The sequence below is a fragment of the Jaculus jaculus genome, chromosome 7 (genome assembly GCF_020740685.1).
Source record: "Jaculus jaculus isolate mJacJac1 chromosome 7, mJacJac1.mat.Y.cur, whole genome shotgun sequence".
NCBI classification, from domain to species: domain Eukaryota; kingdom Metazoa; phylum Chordata; class Mammalia; order Rodentia; family Dipodidae; genus Jaculus; species Jaculus jaculus.
Genome location: NC_059108.1, coordinates 150103415 through 150124066, shown reverse-complemented (window position 1 = coordinate 150124066; position 20652 = coordinate 150103415). Strand labels below are relative to the sequence as shown.

The 20652-nt window shown below is 45.2% G+C and overlaps 1 protein-coding gene across 4 annotated transcripts in view; it reads left to right on the top strand.

The window, feature by feature from the left end:
- The window catches only part of Eml1 (EMAP like 1), a 143941-nt gene that overhangs the window by 65362 nt on the left and 57927 nt on the right, over positions 1-20652 (top strand). For all 4 annotated transcript variants that reach the window (XM_045153973.1, XM_045153970.1, XM_045153972.1 and 1 more), the window contains exon 3: positions 14583-14715. In XM_045153973.1, the coding sequence (XP_045009908.1) occupies positions 14583-14715 (133 nt within the window). The remainder of the gene's footprint in view (positions 1-14582; positions 14716-20652) is intronic.

The window sequence follows — 20652 nt, the reverse complement described above, 5'->3', positions numbered from 1 at the left end:
GAGGCATTCAAAAGCAATGCTTGCATTAAGCAACTTTGTAGTGGCCTCTTCTTCAAATTTTGGAAATACAACATCTCAAAAATGCCCCATGCCACACCACACAATCTAGTCAGTACCCAGGTGTTTACAGAAACACCCAACTAGAAGCAGCTCACGTTCATAGTTTCTGGGGGAGTTTCATCTTGCAGGAGAACATGGCAGAGCAGAGGCTGGGAAGATCATCTTGCTATAGCAGCTGGCAGCAAAAGGAGAGTGAACTGAGCTCTGGCACAGGGGAGCTGGGCTATAATACCACAAACCAGCCCCCAGCAGCACACCTTCTCCAGCAAGGTTCCACCTCCCAAATTGCCACCAGCTGGGAACCAAGTATTCAAAACACAGGAGGCTACAGGGACATCTGACTCAAACCACCACGCCAGATGTCCGCATATGAGCACAGTTGCTCATCTGCCACAGTCGCTCTTCTGTGCGGCTGTGAAATTCCTCCGTGCAAACACTGAGGGTGATGTGTCTGCAGTGTGCCAGTGTCTCTTCAGAATCACCTTTCTGGCTTGTCCTCTGACCTCCACAGATGTGTCATGACATCTGTGCATGTGTGTGCATGCGTGTGCGCATGTGCACACACACACGCATGTTTTTCAAACTTCATTTTTGGTTTAGATTGTCCTTGGAGTCCAGAGCAAACTGCCTAACATTGCATGTTTTCAGTCTTTCAGAGTGCTTGGCTACGCTGCACACATTTGTAGGTGAGACCCATTCTTGCCCTTGGGCCGCCGTGACTGGCTGCATGTGGTGTACACATGCTCACATCAGGTCTATGTTTTGAGTAACCCCGTCAAGTAATCTTTTTCTCCTGAGTTACAAAGCGATTGGGGCATGTAAAATTAGAAACCTGCTTATTTTAGGTATTCTTGACCTATGCAGCTTTCCAAAAATAAATCTGATGACCATTGTATTCCAAAGGGTACACTTTAAGTACTTGCCTCATATAAAGCTTTAGACTTCTAAAACTTCCTCTTTTTTTTTTGTTTTTTTGGTTTTTCGAGGTAGGGTCTCACTCTGGTCTAGGCTGACCTGGAATTAACTCTGTAGTCTCAGGGTAGCCTTGAACTCACGGCGATCCTCCTACCTCTGCCTCCCAAGTGCTGGTATTAAAGGCATGCGCCACCACGCCCAGCTCAAACTTCCTTATTTTTAAGAAAGTTGGAGAAAATAATATAAAGTCTTGTCGAAGGTTCCCCCAACCCATTACAAGTGAAGTTTGGACATTATAAAACTTCTTCCAGGAGAAATGGCTTATTCATGGCTATCTGCTGTTTTATTATAACATTGTTATTGTTTTATTATAACATTTATTATAACATCATAATATTATAATCATAAGTGAAAGTGATGTAGTCTGAAAGCCAGAAGGTCACAGTGGGAAACAGAAGGGAGACTGAAAGAAAATGGGTGAGGGGCGTGATGGCCCCTGGGTGGAGGGGCCGTGCTCCCCTGCTCTGTGCTGGCTGAGGTGGCTCCGTGTCACGAGCTCTGGGAGAGGCGTCCGAGTGCCACAGCGCTCTCCTCACCTTGTTCTGCCCACACCTCTTCCTGCACCACTGCTGCTCTGTTGTCATGGCTTGCTGGGTAGGGGTCTTCTGGAAGCAAGATGGATAAATTGTAGTAGGACACTTGTTTTTATTTTTATTTTTTACATTTTTTAAGGTAAGGTTTCACTCTAGCCCAGGCCAACCTAGGACTCTGTAGCTCCAGGCTGGCCTCAGGCTCACAGCAACCCTCCTACCTCAGCCTCCTGAGGTAGTGCTGCAATTAAAGGAATATGCCACCACAGTCACCTGACATTAGTTTTGTTTTCAACTTTTAAAAATATTTTATTTTTACTTATTTATTTGAGAGAGAGAAAGAGAGAAAAAGAAGCAGAGAGAAGGAGAAGCAAATAGAGAGAGAATGGGCACACCAGGGCCTCCAGCCACTGCAAACAAACTCCACGTGCATGCACCACTTTGTGCATCTGGCTTATATGGGTCCTGGGGAATCAAACCTAGGTCCTTTGTCTTTGCAGGCAAGTGCCTTAACCACTAAACCATCACTCTAGCCCTGATATTTGGTTTTCAAGATGATGCATGACTACAGTCAGTATACCTGATCTAAGACACTTTAGAGCTAAGTATTTCAAACTTCCAATTTTTGTACATTTTAATTAATTTATTTATTTATGAGAGGCAGAGGGGCGGGGGAGAGAGGTTAATGGCCATCGAAACAATGACATTAAAAGACTGCAGTGTATCTTGAAATAAACATCTTCCCATTGGGAGAGTCATAATAAAAATTTTCTCAAGAATAAAACCACTAAAAATATTCTGGATTTGGTCTGAAGAGATGGCTAGGTGACTCAGCGCACTTCCTGCGCAAGCATGAGAACCTCAGGGAACCTGAAACAAGCTGCATTTGAATCTTCAAACAGCTGGATGTGGCCGTGCACATCTGTAACCCCAGCCCCAGACCAATAAAAAGACTCCAGCTCAAACAAGAACATTTGGAAGAGTGATGGAAAGGGGGCACGTGACTTTGTGCTCCGGCCACCACCTCAGGCGAGCGTACCCCACCAGTCACAGGACGCTGCAAGGGCGTGGGCACATGCATACACCACATGCACTCACACACAAGCCAAAAATGATTCTGAATTTAACCCACAGGGGTTGATTCCAGCTGAGTAAGTTAACTTAGAGGAACAAATAACTCAGTTTAAGAATTTGACTGATCCATGGGAACACATTTTTCACTTGAGCCAGCAATTCCTTCCCACAATAGTACATCACTTATTTTTTTAAAAAGGTATTATAACTTCAAAATGACATATTTATCATTCATAGTATGTGGGCATAAGAAGTAGTAGTTAAATCTCCAAAAAAATGAATGACCACTGGACTGATTGAGTTCAGGGGTCCTGAGATCCAGGAAGGCCAGCCAGCTCTGCTTCAGTGCAGGGAAACGTTTCAGTCAATGGGAAGTTGTTCTGCTACTGGTGGTAATCAGGGTTTAAAACCATTGCACCACAGTGTGTGGCCAGCAGTGTGCTGGCCCACTGGATGCACAGCTTAGCTAGAGGAGGCCACGTCCTACACTTCACCTTTTCTTATCCCTGAGCGTGGCCTGCTCATCCTAACTGGGCAGTGGGCATGCCCTGGGCCTTAGGACTCATGTCGGCCTGAGCTCCAAAACTGCTTTCTCCTTTTCTTTTGGTCGTTTTTAAAGTATTGACATCGGCTTGCCATGCCACACCATTCCTCTGCGGGAAGACTCCCCTGCTATGAGCGTGTTTGTTTTGGATTTGCTCAGACAGAACGGTTCTGCATGTGTCTGTTCTGCTCAGCTTGTGCTGCCCTAGCATGGAGACGAGAGAATCACATAGGTCATGAAGGTGAGAGTTTCTAAAACTCATGCTAATATTAAGGTTTCTCAGAATTGTGATTGGAGCGGGGCCATCCCCACAGCTAGTGAGATGTGGAGAACTGACCCCCTTGGGCGTTGCTGCTGTGAGTATAAATACAGAAACCCACGTGTTGAACGAAGGCGCTCATTGCAGTATTAGTCACAGCAGAGACAAACTGGGCAAGGCACAATAGAGGAACAGCAAGCCACTGGGGCATGGCCAGAAAATTATGTCTCGTCCAGGCGACTAAGCCCTGTGTTGTCTTTAGAGATGGTTGTGTTGTAGGATCCAAGAGGAGCATCACTTGTCATCACACTGGGTCACAAGCACGCGAAGAACACATACGCGCTGAATCACGCCAGCTGAAGAGATGAGGACTGCGGGTATGGCCCCGCGGCAGAGCAGGTGCCGTGCATGCGTGAGGCTCCGAAAAAACTGACCGTCAGCTGACGATGCGAAGTATACCAAGTTGCCAGTGGGTTGTTTTCTTGGGGTATAGATTTATTTTTATTTTTAAATATTTTTACTTATTTAATTAGTTGAGAAAGAGAGGGGAAGAGAGAGAGAGAGAGAGAAAATGGGCACGTCAGGGCCTCTTGCAGCTGAGCTGTCTTCCCAACTTTGTTTATTTTATTTATTTATTTATTTACTGGGGGTGTTTTGAAGTAGGGTCTCACTCTAGCCCAGACTGACCTGGAATTCGCTATCTAGTCTCAGGGTAGCTTCAATCTCATGGCAATCCTCCTACCTGTGCCTCCCAAGTGCTGGGATTACAGGTGTATACCACTATACCCAGCTTTTTAAAATTTTTATTTGCAAACAGAGAGAGAGAGAGAGAAGAAAGACAGACAGAAAATGGGTGTACCAGGGCCTCCAGCCACTGTAAACAAACTCCAAATGCATGCACCATTTTGTGCATCTTGCTTATGTGGATCCTAGGGAATCCAACTTAGGTTGTAAGGCTTTGCAAGAAAGCACCTTAACTGCTGAGCCATCTCTTCAGACCTTGTTTTTTTTTTTTTTATTAATTTTATTTATTTAAGAGAGAAAAAGAGGCAGAGAAAGAGAGAGAGGGAGAGAGAGGGAATAGGCACACACCAGGGCCTCTAGCCACTGCAAACAAACTCGATACATGTGCCATCTTGTGCATCTGGCTTTACCTGGGGACTGGGGAATTGAACGCCAGTCATTAGGCTTTGCAGGCAGGTGCTTAGCTGCTGAGCCATCTCTCCGGCCTCTTGTTTTGTTTTTGAAGCCAGTTTTTGAAGTAGGTAGTTGCTTCCACGCTCCTCTGCATTGTGATGTGCATCACGCCTTTGTATTGCAATATTCTTGCTGCATGTGTGGTTTGTTATCCACTCATCAGCCACATAAACATTTAGGTTGCTAATAAATGACCTTGTGGAGTCTGTTCGTGGATGCCTTTTTCCTCATACATATTTCCACTATAGTTCATTCTATTTTGTTTTGTTTTTGAGACAGGGTCTTGTTCTGTAACGCAGGCTGGCCTCTAACTCTCAATCCCCCTGCTTCAACCTCCCAAGTGGTAGGATGGCAGGTATATACCACTATGCCTGGCCTTGAATTCTGAATGTGCACTGAAAACACGGTCCAATGGACAGCTTTACCTACCTGTTGAGCAATGTATTAAGGCATGAGTTAACTGCGTTTTGTTCATTTTAAAGCCTCTTTGTAGCTGGGCATGGTGGCACATACCTTTAATCCCAGCATTTGGGAAGCAGAGGAAGGATTGTCGTGAGTTCAAGGTCACCCTGAACAGTGGATTCCAGGTCAGCCTGGGCTGAAGAAAGACCCTACCTTGAAAAACAAAACAAAACAAAAGTCTCTGAAGCTCTGTCATAAGAGTGAGGGTTTTCAGCCTGCCCTGGGTCTTCAGCTTTGTGGCACGAGTAGGTACGAGGTGCCGTGCTCCCCACGCTAGTCTGGGGCATAGCCCACCGGGGCAGGGGCTCCTTTAGCAGCCTGAGAGCTCCCCGAGAGGGCGGGCACTGCTGCTCAGCCAGGCCCCGTGCCGCTCCTTTCTTGTACTCGGGCTGTGGCCGTGACCCTGCATCAGGCGCTCGTCTTTTGTCAGGCCACCGTTAGAACAGAGCCCTGGAAGCGTTTGCTGGGACAAGTGCACCTTTCATTTACTGGATGGTGGTGGTTGTGATAAGAATCTTCCCGGCCCTTAAGTAATTACGTATTTTGTCCTACAAATTAGCAAAAGCGGGTTCCCTACTCCAGTGCCCAACACAGATAGCTGCTAAATTTTGAAATTGACAGGAAATCCTGATACATACCAGTCAGGTTTGCAAAAATTTAAATTTTGGGCTTTTTTATACTTAATCATACATATAACCTAGCTGCTTAATTTACTTGTACACCTATTGGGAGGTTTTATTTATCAGACACTCACATGGAATTATTCATATGATAAAAGTTGAAAGAGCTTTTGATCTTTAGATTGTTACTTAATATCATAGCAATAGATTTGACTAGCTATAATTGATTTTTATGCTTACAGCAGCTTCAAAACTATAGTTTTGAAAATATGTTATGAATGGCACTTCTAAAAGTCTGATATTTTAATCTTCCATTAAGAAAGATGGAAGAAAAGTATTGCATTTCAGCTTAGTTGTGAATGTTTTCATTCCTGAGGCTCTGGATTGACCTCAGAGCCAGAGTCCTGTCAGTCACCAGGCTGTGGAGTTGGATTGGGAAGAAGTCAGCTCCAGGTGATTTAGAAAGATTGTGTATCAAATAATATGAAAGGTACCGGGAACGGCTGAGCATGAATAAACCACGTTCCTGCAAACCATGGACATCCACTTAAGCTCTCTCCCTCTTCATTTCTGGAGAGTTGCTGGCATCCACGTGAGACGATTCACACAGTATGGCCAGTGCTCTTCCCACCTGGGAGAAGGAGCAGGAAGGTACCTGAGGAATGTGCACACTACAGCCTTTCTCTTGGGGACAAGGAAACCAATCCAGAGGAAGGCCTTGCCCACCATCACACTGCTCATCAGGAACAGTCATTCCCAGACCCAAGTGCCCGCCCTGCCCTCTGGCATCAGTGCCAGAAGCACCTGTCTGACATAAGACTGTGTTTGGAATCCTCCTCCGACTTTCTTGGTGTTGCAGCCTGTGGGCTATGCTTGGGTTTCTCCGCCGTAACATCAGGTCTGTGCTCATTCTTTCAGCTCCGTACACAGGATGCTAAGTTGCACCCTGGTGTCCAAAATGAAGCCTGCAACGTTTGAGTGCGGCCACCAGATCTTAGCCACCTCATCTCCATGCCCACTGTGAGCCTGGCACTGTTCTGGGAACGTTCATTCCTCATTCCCAACCCTCACAGCAAACCCACAAGGTGGGCACATCTTATCTTACAAGGAAGCTGAGGCTTGCATGGGACAGTGGTTTAGCCATGACTGTGTGGTTCAGCTGAGCTGAGAGAGTCTTGTCTGCTCAAGAGTCTTTGTGCTTTCTTCATTCCTGCATACTTGCCCTGAGTCCTGAGATTCTCACCATCCTGCATCCCCACTCCTGACACAGGGTTGATCACGCTCCCTTCACCTGGGAAGCTCTCCTTTTGGTGCAGAGTTCCTGTATTAATGATTTAAATGTTATTTTAAGACATGTAACATTTCAGTCTATAGCCATACCACACCCAGCCTCATCCAACATCACTTAACATCTCATGAGCCAGAATGATGTCTTCTGTCCTGTTGTCACCTGGAAGCTAGGCATTCATGTCTCAGCCCCCGATGAGCAGGAAGCATGGGGTCATTTCTGTGTTTTTAAAGCATGGCTGACAATGATGGATTGCAGCTGCTCTTCTCCTCTGCCATCTTCGTGATCCAGGCTGGTACTTGTTCAGATCAAACACTGTTAGTCAGCTTTCTAGTACTCTAACAAGATACTCGAGATTGTCAGCTTAGAAGGAAGAAAGGCTTACTTTGACTCGCAGTGTCAGAGGCTCTACTCCACAATCACTTGGCCCAGTTGCTTTGCGCCTGTGACAGCATAAACCATCGTGGAAGAAAACACCTGGCGGAGCAGGCCTACTGAACTCATGGAGGCTAGAAAGCCATGAGAATGCTACGAAGGGGCTGGAGTCCCGATGCTCCCTTTAAAGCCATTCCCCCAGTGACCCCACTTCCTTCCACTGGGTCCCACCTCCCTTTTCTCATTTTTTAAAAATTTTAAAATTTTTATTTTTTATAATTAAAAAAAAAATTTTGTTCATTTTTATTTATTTTAAGAGTGACAGAGAGAGAGGCAGATAGAGTGAGAGAGAATGGGCGTGCCAGGGCCTCCAGCCACTGCAAACGAACTCCAGACGCGTGCGCCCCCTTGTGCATCTGGCTAACGTGGGTCCTGGGGAATCAAGCCTCGAACCGGGGTCCTTAGGCTTCACAGGCAAGCGCTTAATCGCTGAGCCATCTCTAGCCCTCATTTTGTTTTTTAAAAATGTCTTATTTACTTATTTGCAAGTAGAGAGAGAGGGGGAAAAAAAGGGAGAGAGTGAGAGAGCAAGAGAGGGAGAATGAGAATGGTCACACCAAGGCCTAGTGAAGTGCGGCTGCAAATGAACTCCAGACACATCGGCCATTTTATGAATCTTACCTTTTTCATTTTATGAATTTTATGGGTACTGGGGAATTGAACCCAGGCTGTCAGGCCCTTTCACTGCTGAGCCATCTCTCAATCCCCTTGTTTTGTTCTTTATTAATTTGCTTTGGTTTTGGGCTTTGAGACAGAGACTTTACACTATAACCTGGTCTGGTCTGGAGCTCAGTATGTAGCCCAGGCTCCAGCCTCCTGCATGCTGGGTTACAGGTAGGAGCCACGACCAGGAACCCTCGGACACAGGCGGGCCTTCCCTGTGTTCAGTTCTGTGTGTGTGAGGGCTGGTAACAGATGCTTGCGTCCAGGAGCCAACAGCTGAGTGGACAGCCAGCCATGAGGCAGCATTCGTAGGTGCTGACAGCCCGGCCTGCTCCAGGTCCTTTCTGGACCTGCCCTGCCAGCATCTGCTGAGGCTGGCCGCACCTGCACACTCCCTCCGCCTTCAGCTCTCCTTTAGGATTGAGAGGTGAGGATTAGGAGGAAAAGGAGGGGCGATCAGAACGGTTGTGCTCTTGTCTCCGTTTATGTGGGTCCCTCACCTTGGACTTGTCCCTCCACTCTGTTGCTGCTCTGCAGGGCCTCTGTCCCTCTGTCCTTTAGGTCTAGGAGTGCTGGCGGCTCTTAGCTGAAGGGCAGGGCGGTCAGCTGGGCTCTGGGGCCCGTGTGGAACCTGTACAACTAATCACATAGATGGGTAGTGAAAGGGCGTCTGGGTGACCCCTTGCCCTCGGACTGTAGTGTGTGTCGTGAATGGCTCAGCTGAAGAAACAGCACGTAACCAAACGCTGCCTTTGAGGTGCACCCTGCAGAAGCCCCAAAGGGGGCAGTGCGGGTGAAGACAAGACCACTAGTGTGGTCCCCAAAGTGCAGAGCAATACCTGCGAGGAGGCCACCGGGGCAGATCCCCTTCCCCTCCCCAGCCCTGCGGTTACAGCTGTCCCAGCATTCCCTCCAGGTCATCCCCTCACACCTGCGAATTTGAAAACCACCAAGGGCTGGGGTGAGGTGGGGTTTTATTTGTTGTTGTTTTGCTTGTTTGTCTGTATGAACAGCTACTGAAGAATGTGGGTGTACCGCTGAGAAAAATAAAATGGCATGAAGAGAATGAGACAAGGTCACAATAACCTTGGTGGAATTGGGTGTGGGAGCCGTCACTTGGAAGTTAGGAGCACAGCTTCTCTCCTGAAGGCCTGGCTGTCAAATGGGGGTGAGAACAGGTACATTAGTGTCAATCGTAGGAGGTACCCTGCATCTCGAGGTGTTAATGCCCAGCACAGGAAAGCTGCTGCCATTGCTCCGGTGTGGGGGTCTCGTTCCTAAAGCAGGCGCCCAGGCTCCTAGCCACCAGAGAGTGTTGCTGAGAGCACAAAGACCAGAGTCCTAGGGGAGATCCATGTGGACAGAGCCCACAGAGCAGATGGTGGGAGGCCAGTGCTGGGTGCTAGGTGGCTGCAAAGACAGGCAGAGATGGTGACAGTGAGAGTGAAGGGACTGACATCAGCCCAAGTCTGTAATTGGCCTTTCACCAATAGAATTCTGTTCATTCTCTAACATTTCTGGAGACCTGGGTTCCCAAACTAGTGTCACTGTGGCAAAAGCCAGTCCCTCCCTTTCCTCTGCCCCCACGCTGGGGAGAACCTGTTCCATGGCTCCTTCCAGCTGCTGCTGGCAGGCAGGTCTGGTTCTGTTCCCCCACAGCCTTCCTATGAGGACCACCCAACTCCATTTGTCCTCGTCTCTCTCCATCCTTCCCTTCGTCATGCCATAAAACCTCAACCACCAAGTAAGGCCACATTCTGAGGTCCTAGTGGATGCAAGTTTGGGGCGGCGCTATCACCCAGACCCCTTTTAAATGTAATGGACTGAAATGGTGGGTGTGGCAGAGCGAGGGTAAGATTGTGGCAGGAGGAGCCAGAGAGCAGATTGTATGTGAGAAATGATTGACGTTTTGTCTGGGAGCTGCAACATGTCCACTTCAAGGAAGTGTTACTTAGCCTCTGGCCCAGGCCTAGGAGACACTCAGAGAATGCAAAGGGTTTGGAGAGGCGCAGCTCATGCTCTCTGGCTGGTGGAGTCAACTGGCTCTTCCTTCTTTGCTTCACATTTAAACAAGAAATGGGCTGGCCTGCAGCTTTAGGCACAGTGTACTAAAAATCTGGCATTATGTGCAAAATTGTTGCTGATAGCGTTCAAGAACTTGAATGGAAGCAGACATAATTTTGTGATGAAAAACTAAATTCTGCTAGCATTTTTTGCTTGTGTATGTATGCGTGTGTAATGTGTGTGTGGGTGTATATGCATATGTGCCCGTGTCATGCCCATGCACTCACCTGCAGCAGCTCGTGGTGGCCAGAGCAGAATGTTGGGTGGGTGTCTGACTCCATTGCGCTTCTGTCCATTCTTTTTTTTTTTATTTTTATTTATTTATTTTCAATGACACACACAGAGATAGAATGTGAATGGGCATGCTAGGGCCTCTTGCCACTGCAGATGAACTCCAGATGCATGTGCCATTCTGTACATCTGGCTTTACATGATTACTGGGGATTTGAACCAGGGCTGTCAGACTTTGCAAGCAAGTGCTTTAACCGCTGAACCTGAACCATCTCTCCATCCCCATTCTGTCTCTCTCTCTCTCTCTCTTTTTTTTTTTTTTTTTTTTGGTTTTTCTAGGTAGAGTCTCACTCTAGCCCAGGCTGACCTGGAATTTGCTCTGTGGTCTCAGGTGGCCTCTAACTCATGGTGCTCTTCCTACCTCTGCCTCCCTAGTGCTGGGATTAAAGACATGCGCCACTGCACCCAGCCTGTTCATTCTTATTTGAGCCAGAGTGTTATTGGTCCTGGAGCGTGTAGCTTTTTCACTGCCATGAGTCTTGGTGATTCTTGGGTCTCTGCACCCCACAGGACTGGGGTTACAGATGTGCATGGACAACCCAGCTATTTATGTGGGTCATTGAACTCCACTGGTCTCTCAGACCTCCTCTGGTCCACATACTTGCTAGGAAGTGCTCTTAACTGCTGAACCATCTCTCCAGCCCTGTGCTGGCATTTTACAGTAAAGTTTTAATTAGAACGATTACATTTATAGGAGTTCCAAGCGTGGACATTTCCTGTACCCTGGTCCGTGTTTCCCTGTTACATCAACACAGTGGCGCGTTTGTCACAGTGAATGGACCACTGCTGGCATATGTGGCTGTTAGTTGCAGCCGTGACTTACTGGGACTCCCTTATGTCCTTTAGGAAGTTATTTATTTATTTATTTTATTTTTCTTTAATTTTTTTTTAAATTTTTTATTTATTTATTTGAGAGCGACAGACACAGAGAGAAAGACAGGTAGAGGGAGAGAGAGAGAATGGGCGCGCCAGGGCTTCCAGCCTCTGCAAACGAACTCCAGATGCGTGCGCCCCCTTGTGCATCTGGCTAACGTGGGACCTGGGGAACCGAGCCTCGAACCGGGGTCCGTAGGCTTCACAGGCAAGCGCTTAACCGCTAAGCCATCTCTCCAGCCCTATTTATTTATTTTTGAGAGAAAGGAGAAAGAGAGAGAGAGAGTATGGGTGTACCAGGGCCTCTTGCCACTGCAAATAAACTCCAGATGCATTTGCTACTTGGTGCATGTGGCTTTATGTAGGTTCTGGGGACTACAATGTGGGTACCTTTGCAGGAAAGCACTTTGACCACTGAGCCATCTCCCCAGTTTGTCTTGTGTTTTGAACCAGCAGCTCATGCAGAGTACCTTGTACTTGGTCATCACATACCCTGAGGCTTCTCCAGACTGAAGATTTCCTTGCTCAGGATGATTTTGATAATTCTGAAACCTTGGCCTTCAGTGTGGGTCTGTCAGGTGTTTTCATGGTTAGACTCAGGATAGGGGCTGCAGAAAGGGCCTCAGAGTGAGCATCTCCCAGCACATCACATGCCTCCAACTTGACCTCCCGCTCGTCAGCTATGTTCTGTAGTCACCCTCCTCTGCTCCACCATGTCTTGACTAAAGACAGTCATATGCTTCCCACCCTTAAGGAATGGGAGGAATATCCCAGCTGTGAGGATGGAGTGTCTACAGAAGTCATCAGTGACTCTCCTTCCCAATACATCAGTATGAGCCGGTGGGCCTCCGTTATGTCCTTGTGGGTGCAGCCCAGTCTGCGTTCTTGCTTTGGCCATTTGCTTCTGCATCCCCCAGACCTGCCCTCTTCATCCAGGCTTAGGGGCTTGGTGCTCGTTGTTACTTTAGGTTCCCTTACTACCTGGCCTCTCCCATTGCTTATGTCTCCTTGCCTCTCCGACAGTGAGAAATTGCATAATCCTCCTCCTCCTTCACTGTCCCATCTGGTACCCAGTAGAGTGGCTTCTGCGTTGCGAGCCTGTGCAGGCTAAGCACAGCACTGTCAGCAGTTCCCTTTGTCTTGTTTTCCGGTCCTGTTGACTTCTCACATTACTTGGTCAGCACCTTTCACCACCCCCTTCAGAGAGAGGGCAGCCTTGTGTTTGTGATACAGTGAGCAGGCTCCCTTTCACAGCCCGAGTTCCTTCATGGAGTTCCTCACCTAGTTGATTTCTATTTTCAGACGTTAAAGTGCATGCTTTGGTAGAGGTGTCTGGCTTCTGACAATGCACAGCACCGCATGTCCACCACTACAGTGTCATGCATTACTGCTCTTGACGTCTCCCTTGCTCCTCCTACTCCCCCACTCCCAGCCTCTGGCAGCACAGCGAGATCTGTTTTCTGTTTTTAATGCCACGTGAAAGAACCATGTACCATGCAACCTTCCGGACCTGCTCCTGCCACTTAGCAGTGTGGGCTCAGCCCATGCTGCCTGTACGTTGCTTCATTCCTCTTATCACCGAGCTCAGCCCATCGCTAAGTGGACCAGTTTGTTTTCCCATTCATCTACAGGAGGACGTCCTAGTGGCTTCCAGCTTCTGACAATCACGGCTGAAGCACAGTAAATATTTACATGCAGGTTTGTAGAGACATACGTTTTCAGATCGATTGGATAAATACCTAGTGTCAGCATAATTACTGCATCAAACAGTAAGACTATATTTAGCATTATGAGAAACTGCCAAACTGCCTTCCAGAGTGGCTGAACCACTTTGCATTTCCACCAGTGATGAGGGAGAGCCTCCTAGGTGCAATTAGTATTGGGTATTGTTTTTGAATTTTAGCCATTCTAATAATCATCTAGATAGAGGTATTCATTATTATTTCAATTCCAATCCAATGGCAGCGATGTGGACATCTTTTTATATGCTTATTTGCCATCTGTAAGAATCCTTTAGTGAGGTATTTTTGCAGATCTTTTCCCATGTTTTAAATCTGGGTTGTTTAATTTCTTACTGTTCAATTTTAAGAGTTCTTGTTCTCCATACAAGTTCTTTCTCAGATAGGTAATTTGCAAATATTTTCTCCCAACTGCTATGATTTGTATTTTCATCCTCTTTCAGTTTCTTTTGCAATTTAAAAAAAAATTGTGTGTAGATATGTGTATGCATATGTGTGTATGTGCTGATGTGTGTGTGTGTGTTCCAGTGCGTGTACACATGTGTGCATGTGCTTATGGAAGTCAAAAGTTGACATCAGGTGTCTTCCTCGGTGGCTGTCTACCTTATCGTTTGAGACAGGGTCACCCATCCAGTTTGGCTAGACTAACTAGTCATGAGCTTGGGAAGGCCCCGTCTCTACCCCCAGGGTTAGGGTTCCAGGCGTGTGTCGTGAAGCCTAGCTTTTTTTTTTTTTTTTTTTTTGAGGCAAGCCTAACAGACTGGCCTTTTAAAATTACGAGACAGCACGAGTAGTAGAAAGAGAGAGAGAGAAGTGGCACACCAGGGCCTCCAGCCACCGCAGTCGAGCTCCAGACACATGCGCCACCTAGTGTACATGTGTGACCTTGCACACTTGTGTCACCTTGTGCCTGGCTTATGTGGGACCTGGAGAGTTGCACATGGCTCCTTATGCTTCACAGGCAAGTGCCTTTACCACTAAGCCATCTTTCCAACCCAAGCCCAGCATTTTTACGTGGGCACTACAGATCGTAACTCAGATCCTGTGCCCGTGTAGCATGCCCTTTACCCACAGATCCATCCCTCCACCCAAATTTTAAAAGTATTTAAAGAGGTCCACACAATTTGTTTTTCTTCTATCGTGGATTGTGCTTTTAGTATTATATCTAAAAACCTCTCACTGAACTCTAAGACATTTCTTCCAGAAATTGACAGTTTTGCTGTGTGTGTGTTGGGGGGGGGTACTGGGCGTTGACCCTAGGACCTTGCTCATGTTTTTCAGGCACCTACCACTGAGATATACCTCCAGCCAGTTGTGTACTTTTCACTGGTTATAGTCCATGTTTGAGGTGTGAGGTGGTGTCTGAGCTCTCTTGAAATCTGGTCCTTTCTCCACTGAATTAACTTGCCTTTGCGTTATAGTTGTTGTCCCTTCTGTGGGCTTGCGCTGTGCAAGCATTACCTCTACCAAGGGGAAAGTTCTGATTCCAACCTGTGCTTGTCTTGCAGTAAGACCACTGGTGCAGACTCTGCCTTTAAGAACCACCGTCAACAATGGCACTGTGTTACCAAAGAAACCCAGCGGCTCCCTCCCATCCCCATCTGGGTCCAGGAAAGAAACTGCTATGCACACAAGCAAAAGGTAGGCCATAAGAAGGGCCTTTGGTGACTTCTCAAAGCAACTCTTTAGACATTAAAGGGAGTGTTTATTCCTGTTTTGCATGTGTATGTGGTGTACATGGATGTGGGCTCATGTGTACATGAGTGCACATGCACATCTGTGTGTGTGTGGAGACCAGAAGTTAACATTGGGAATCTCCCTCAGTCACTATTTTACTGAGTCAAGGCCTCTCACTGGAGCCCAGATGAGATTACAGGTGGCTGTCGTTCCCATACAGCATTTATGTAGGTGTTGGGGATCCAAACTCCAGTCCTCACACTTAGGCAGCAAAATCCTTACCAACTGAACCATCTGCCCAGCCCTGAGCACTTTTTTTCCTGAATGATGCTTTGCAATGTCTTATCTGAATTAAAGCTTATAGAAGCAATCAAAAGAACTCTGTAAATTTATTGTTATTATTATTATTGTTTCAGATTTAATCATGTTGCCTGTGAAATCTTATTAACTAAAGGCACAGTGTGGCAGTTTGCACTTTCACTTAAGGTTCTCTTTATTAAAAAACTGGAATGTGAACTAGCAGAAAAATGAATATGTTGTTCCCATACATATTCATACATGGAACATAGCAAAGTCAGGTTTCTATAGCAATTTGAAGTTTTATCTAAGAATTTTGAATAAGTTCATGCTTTTAAATTGGACCTAATAAGAGTTCTAGATATTGGTATTGCCCATCAAGTCACAGTTTGCTCTTAAGTCTTTGGCGATTTCATCACTGTCATATTATAATTTTATACTTTGGAATCACTATTAATTCTTAGGCTGGAGAAAATTAAATGCCTGATAGTTTGATAATATAGCCGACTTTGAAGAAATTCCCCTGCATTTTACCTCTAGGCATGTCATAGACTGCATCTGAACCCATGTCGTTCAGGGCTGGGGAAATAGCTCAGTGGATAAGCCCAGGATACACAAGCAGGAGTGCGTGACTTTGGATCCCCAGAAGAGTGTCTGTCTTGTCAGCATGCCTGTGGCAAAAAGAGAAGCAGAGACAGGTGAACTGGCTAGAAGCTCGTGAGTGGGCTGCCCTGGCAAAAGGAGTGGTGAACAATGAGAGGCCCTGCTTCAATGAGGTGGAAGGCAAGGACTGACACCTGAAGTTGTCCTCTGACCACCCCTGTGCTCTGTGTCATGCGTGTGCCCACACTCACACACATTAACACACACATACCATAAAATAATTTAAAGTAACTGGGCAGTTCACTGAGATACTAATGGCCTTAAGGATGCTGGGAGTTTGTGGCATGGAAACTAGCTCTCAAGGGCACGTGTGGGGTCAGCACTGCAGCTGATGCCTCTATGACTTACAATGGGGATCCAGCCATCTACCTGCACTCTGCTCTTCTCCCCTAAAGTGGCCTGAGGTTCCTCCCCAGGTGGCCGCAGACTCTACCTTGTGCCACCCGGGGTCGGAGGTTTAGAGCTGCTGTTGACAGCATGCCTTTCCTGATGCCTGTGTTCCACCCCTGTCCCTCTCACAGAAACTTGTCAGTAGACGGCGGGTGTTCTTGTGGCTGTTACCATGTCCAGTTTGTTCTGGCCAACACTGCCATTGTCTAGGACAGCTCTGACGGTCCCTCATGTGAGACAGAGAGGACTCAACATGACACACAAGCTTTTTATTACCAACAGATCCATGGAAGAACTGGTGTTTGTGGGCCCCTGAGGGTCTCTGAGGGTGGGGCAGAAGGCTCTGTCTTCATTAGGAGCCATGCATCCTCCTGTAGGCTGTGGAGGCATGTGAGGGTTGGCTGCTTTAGAGAAGGTATAACCAACCAAGGAGAGGACTTTCTGCCTGGCTTGGATGCTGGCCATGAGCTGCTACCTTGAACAGCAGCTGGCGGGCTGGGGGTGAGTTGGAGTTTTGGTCAGTGACATGAGGAATGTGTGTGCAAAACTCGAGAAGTTTTAACTAGGTCACAGGTGGTGAGGAACAAATGGGTTTCGTACAAATTACGTCGAGCTTACTAGTGCTGGTGCTGCAGCTATGCTAAACAAAGTGTGACGTCACTTAAGTGCACGAGAGCTCACAAAGAACAGCCCATCCTCCAGGCAAACGCTGCTTCCTAGAGTTCCATGCATTTATTTTTTGTGAATTAAAAATAATGGTTTTGTGATGCATTTTAGGACTTTAAAATGCAATTCTTGGCCTCATTTTATATCTTTTAACACTCATTTGAATCATTTGTATTTAAACTACCACAAAAGCCTTTTTGAATTGTAACAGCAGTAGATAAGACATTAATCCATCTAGAGTTAAGATTAACAAAATTATTTTCTCTTTAAGTTTCCAGTAACTTTTTTTATTATGGTAAAATCATGTATGATTAAATTTAGCACTTTACCCATGTTAAGGATATACCTCAGCCTAGTTAACTATATTCATGTTGTTTTAGAAACTCTTTCATCTCACAAAACTATTACATCATCATTCTCCTCTCTACTTCCACAACCCACAGTAACCACCTCTCTCCTCTGTGTCTATGACTTTGACTGCTTGGGTTATTTCATATAAGTGGGACTGTGTGTGTGTTCTTTTGTGACTGGTCCCTTTTGCTTGGCATAATGCCCTTGTCATTCATGTCAGAGTAGGTAACCAATTTCATCATCAAGGTTGGGTAGTATTTTGTCACATGTGCACAGAGAGCACATTTTGTTAGTCACTCGTTCATGGATGACACTAAGTTGTTCCATGTCTAGCTGTCATAAATGACACTGCCAAGAAACATGGGTGACAGATACACCTTCAAGAGTCTACTGTCATTTCTTTTGGGAACATATCTAGCAATATGAATCCTATAATAATTCTATTTTTAGTGTTTTGAGAAATCTCCATAGAGTTTACCATAACGACTGGCAGTATTTTACATGACCACCAGAAGTACCTAAGAGTTCTACTTTCTCTGATATTAAGCATTTGTTACTTTCTGTTCTTTTTGTTTGCTTGGGTTATGTATTTATTTATTTTTGGAAAAGGGTCTCCTTTTGTAGCCCATACTGGCTTGATCTCATGATCCTTCTGCCTCAGTCTCCCAAGTGCTGGGGTTATAGGCATGAGCCACAATGCCCGACTTTTCTTTTAATACTGCCAACTTCATGGACATCTTGTGTTTAGTTTTGACTTATATTTCTCTTACGATTAGTGATAACATTTTTGAATATGCTTTTCATAGGCTATTCTGTATCTTCTTTTAAGGTCTTTATATATGTAGTTACTTTAATTTTTTATGTTTTATATTTTTAAATATGTATTTGTTTGTTAGAAAGAGAATTTGGATGCATCTTTTTCTTGTCTAAGGTTTCCTGTGCTGTGCTAAATAATAGTGGCAAAAGTGGGTGATCTTGCTTTGTTCCTAATCTTAGAGGAAACACATTTAGTTTTAGTCTTTCACCATGGGTATAATGTTAGCTACAGGTTTGTCATATATGGCTTTTGGTATGTTGAGAGTACTTTGCTCCTATTCCTAGTTTATTGAACATCTTTATGATGAGAGGGTTTCAAATGCTTCTTCTGCATTAATTTAGATCTTCACAAAGTATTTGCTATTAATTATTCTAATATGCTATATTATATTGATGAACTTTAATATGTTGAACCATCCTTGCATTCCAAGTATAAATACCAACTGGTGTTGTTATACAAGGTTTTTAATGTACTATTGAATTCAGTTTGCTATCTTGTTGAGGTCTAACTTTTTAATAATGTTCATTAAGGATATTGCCATTTACTTTTCTTATATTGTTTTTGTGTAGTCTTGGTCTTAGAATGAATTTCAAACAGTTCCTTCCTCTTCAGTTCTTTAGAAGAGTTTAAGTAGGATTAGTGTCAATTCTTCTTCAAAATGCTGATAGGATTCTCCAGAGAAGCCATCTGGTCTTGGGCTTGTCTTTGTCAGGAGATTTCTGATTACTGTTTCAATCTCCTTGCTAATTATAGGTCTGTTCATATTTTTAATTACTTTATGATTCAGTCTTATTAGGTTATATATTTCTAGGAATTCACCCATTTCCTCCGGGTTATCCAATTTGTTGGCATATAATTACTCATAGTAGTTTCTTGTAATCCTTTTCATTTCTGTGACCTCAGTTATAATGTCCCTTCTTTTGATTCTAATTTTAATTATTTAAACTTTTTCTCATTTTTTTCTCTTTTAGTTCACCAAAAAGTTTTCAGTTTTGTTGATCTTTTCAAAAACAAAAACAACTCCTAGCATTGCTGATTTTCCCCCTGTTATTTTTTGTTTTCTGTTGCATTCATCTCTAATCTTTTTTTAAAAAAATATTCATTTATTTAATTTATTTATTTGAGAGAGAGAGAGAGACAAGAAGGGAGAATGGGCATGCTAGAGCCTCCTCATGCTGCAAACAAACTCCAGACACCTGAGCCACTCTGTGCATCTGGCTTTTCATGAGTACTGGGGAATGGAACTCAAGCCATGAGGCTTTGCAAGCAAGTGCCTTTAACCCCTAAGCTATCTCTCCAGCCCTCTACTCTAATATTTATCTAGTTCCTTTCATTTGCTGACTTTGATTCCATTTGTTCTCTTTTTGTCTTTTCAAGACATAAATTAGGTGGTAGGTTTGAGACCTTCCTTCTCTTTACATAGGCATATAATATCTCTGGGTGTGGCTTTTCACCCCATCCTGCAGATGTTGAAATGTTGTGTTTTCATGTTCATTTGTCTTTAGATGTTTCCTAAATTTCCTTTGGGTTTCATCTTTGACCATTGGTTGTTTAAGAATGAGTTCATTTCAAATTGGCTTTTATAGTAGCAAATAATGAAAAATTGAGATTCCTTCCCTTTATTTTTTAAGGAAAATAGAATTTTGTAATTCATATCTTTATGTGGTTTGAATCTAGATAAAAGGAAAATATTTAAGAGCAAAAGTTAAAGTAAAAATGTGAGCATTTCTAGCTTTCAGTTCATCCCTTCTTAATGTGAGCATATGTCAAGCTGGTATTATTATGTCTGTTCTGCCAATGAGAAAATGTAGGCTGAGAGGAGGAAAGTACCTTCTCCAGGGGTCCCATGAGGAGACAGGAAGGGATGTGGGTCCACCCAGGTCTGTATGGCTCCAGGGTTCCTGGCCCTTTTGCTATGCTAAGCTGCTTCTGATAAAGGTCTCCTGGTCAGCCTGACATGCAGTTATGAAAATTGCTTGATATGATCACTGTTTGGAAGGGACCTTTCTCCATGCCCTCTCTTGCCTGTTTACTGTTTGTTAGAAGCAGGAACTGTGGTCAGGAGTGAGGGAGAGTCTGAGCAGAGGTTTCTTGGGGGTCACAAGTCTGCCAGATAGAACTGCCCATTAATAAAGGCTACAGGAGTTCAGACTCCAAGGAGCTTGGCAGGCCTGTACTGTGAGCAGAGGCCTAGTCTTCACCCTGCACAAAGAGCTCCTGGGTGGCAAGTACTGTCAGCAGCAATGTTTTGGAAAGAAGGAAAGAAGAAGGGCAGGAAGAAGGAAAAAGGATTACTTCTTGTCATCATGTCACATATGCATGTACGTGTGTGTATGAGCATCTAAACAGTACCCCTCCTTCCTGAAGCCCGCCAAAGCCTCCGTTCAGTACCCCCACTCAGCTGTGGTCAGCATGATGCTGTCAATTGGAAGGGGGAGGTTTTCTCCACTGTGGACCATGAGTGCAGGGGGCAGTGCTTCCACTGGTTTTCCAGGTTTCCATGAATGTGAGCACCATCCGTTTGGAAGCTGAGATGGGAACGGCAGCATCCTGTAGCTCTCTCATTAGCCGAGATTTCAGGGCAAGCCAGGCGTTCTGAATACTGGGGTTAAAACTTAGCTTCTGAGTCATTGCAGATATGCTTCCAATCATGAAGAATTTTGTTGTAGTCTCAACTGCAAATGAACCAAGCTGAGACATCTGCAGGGTGTGCATGG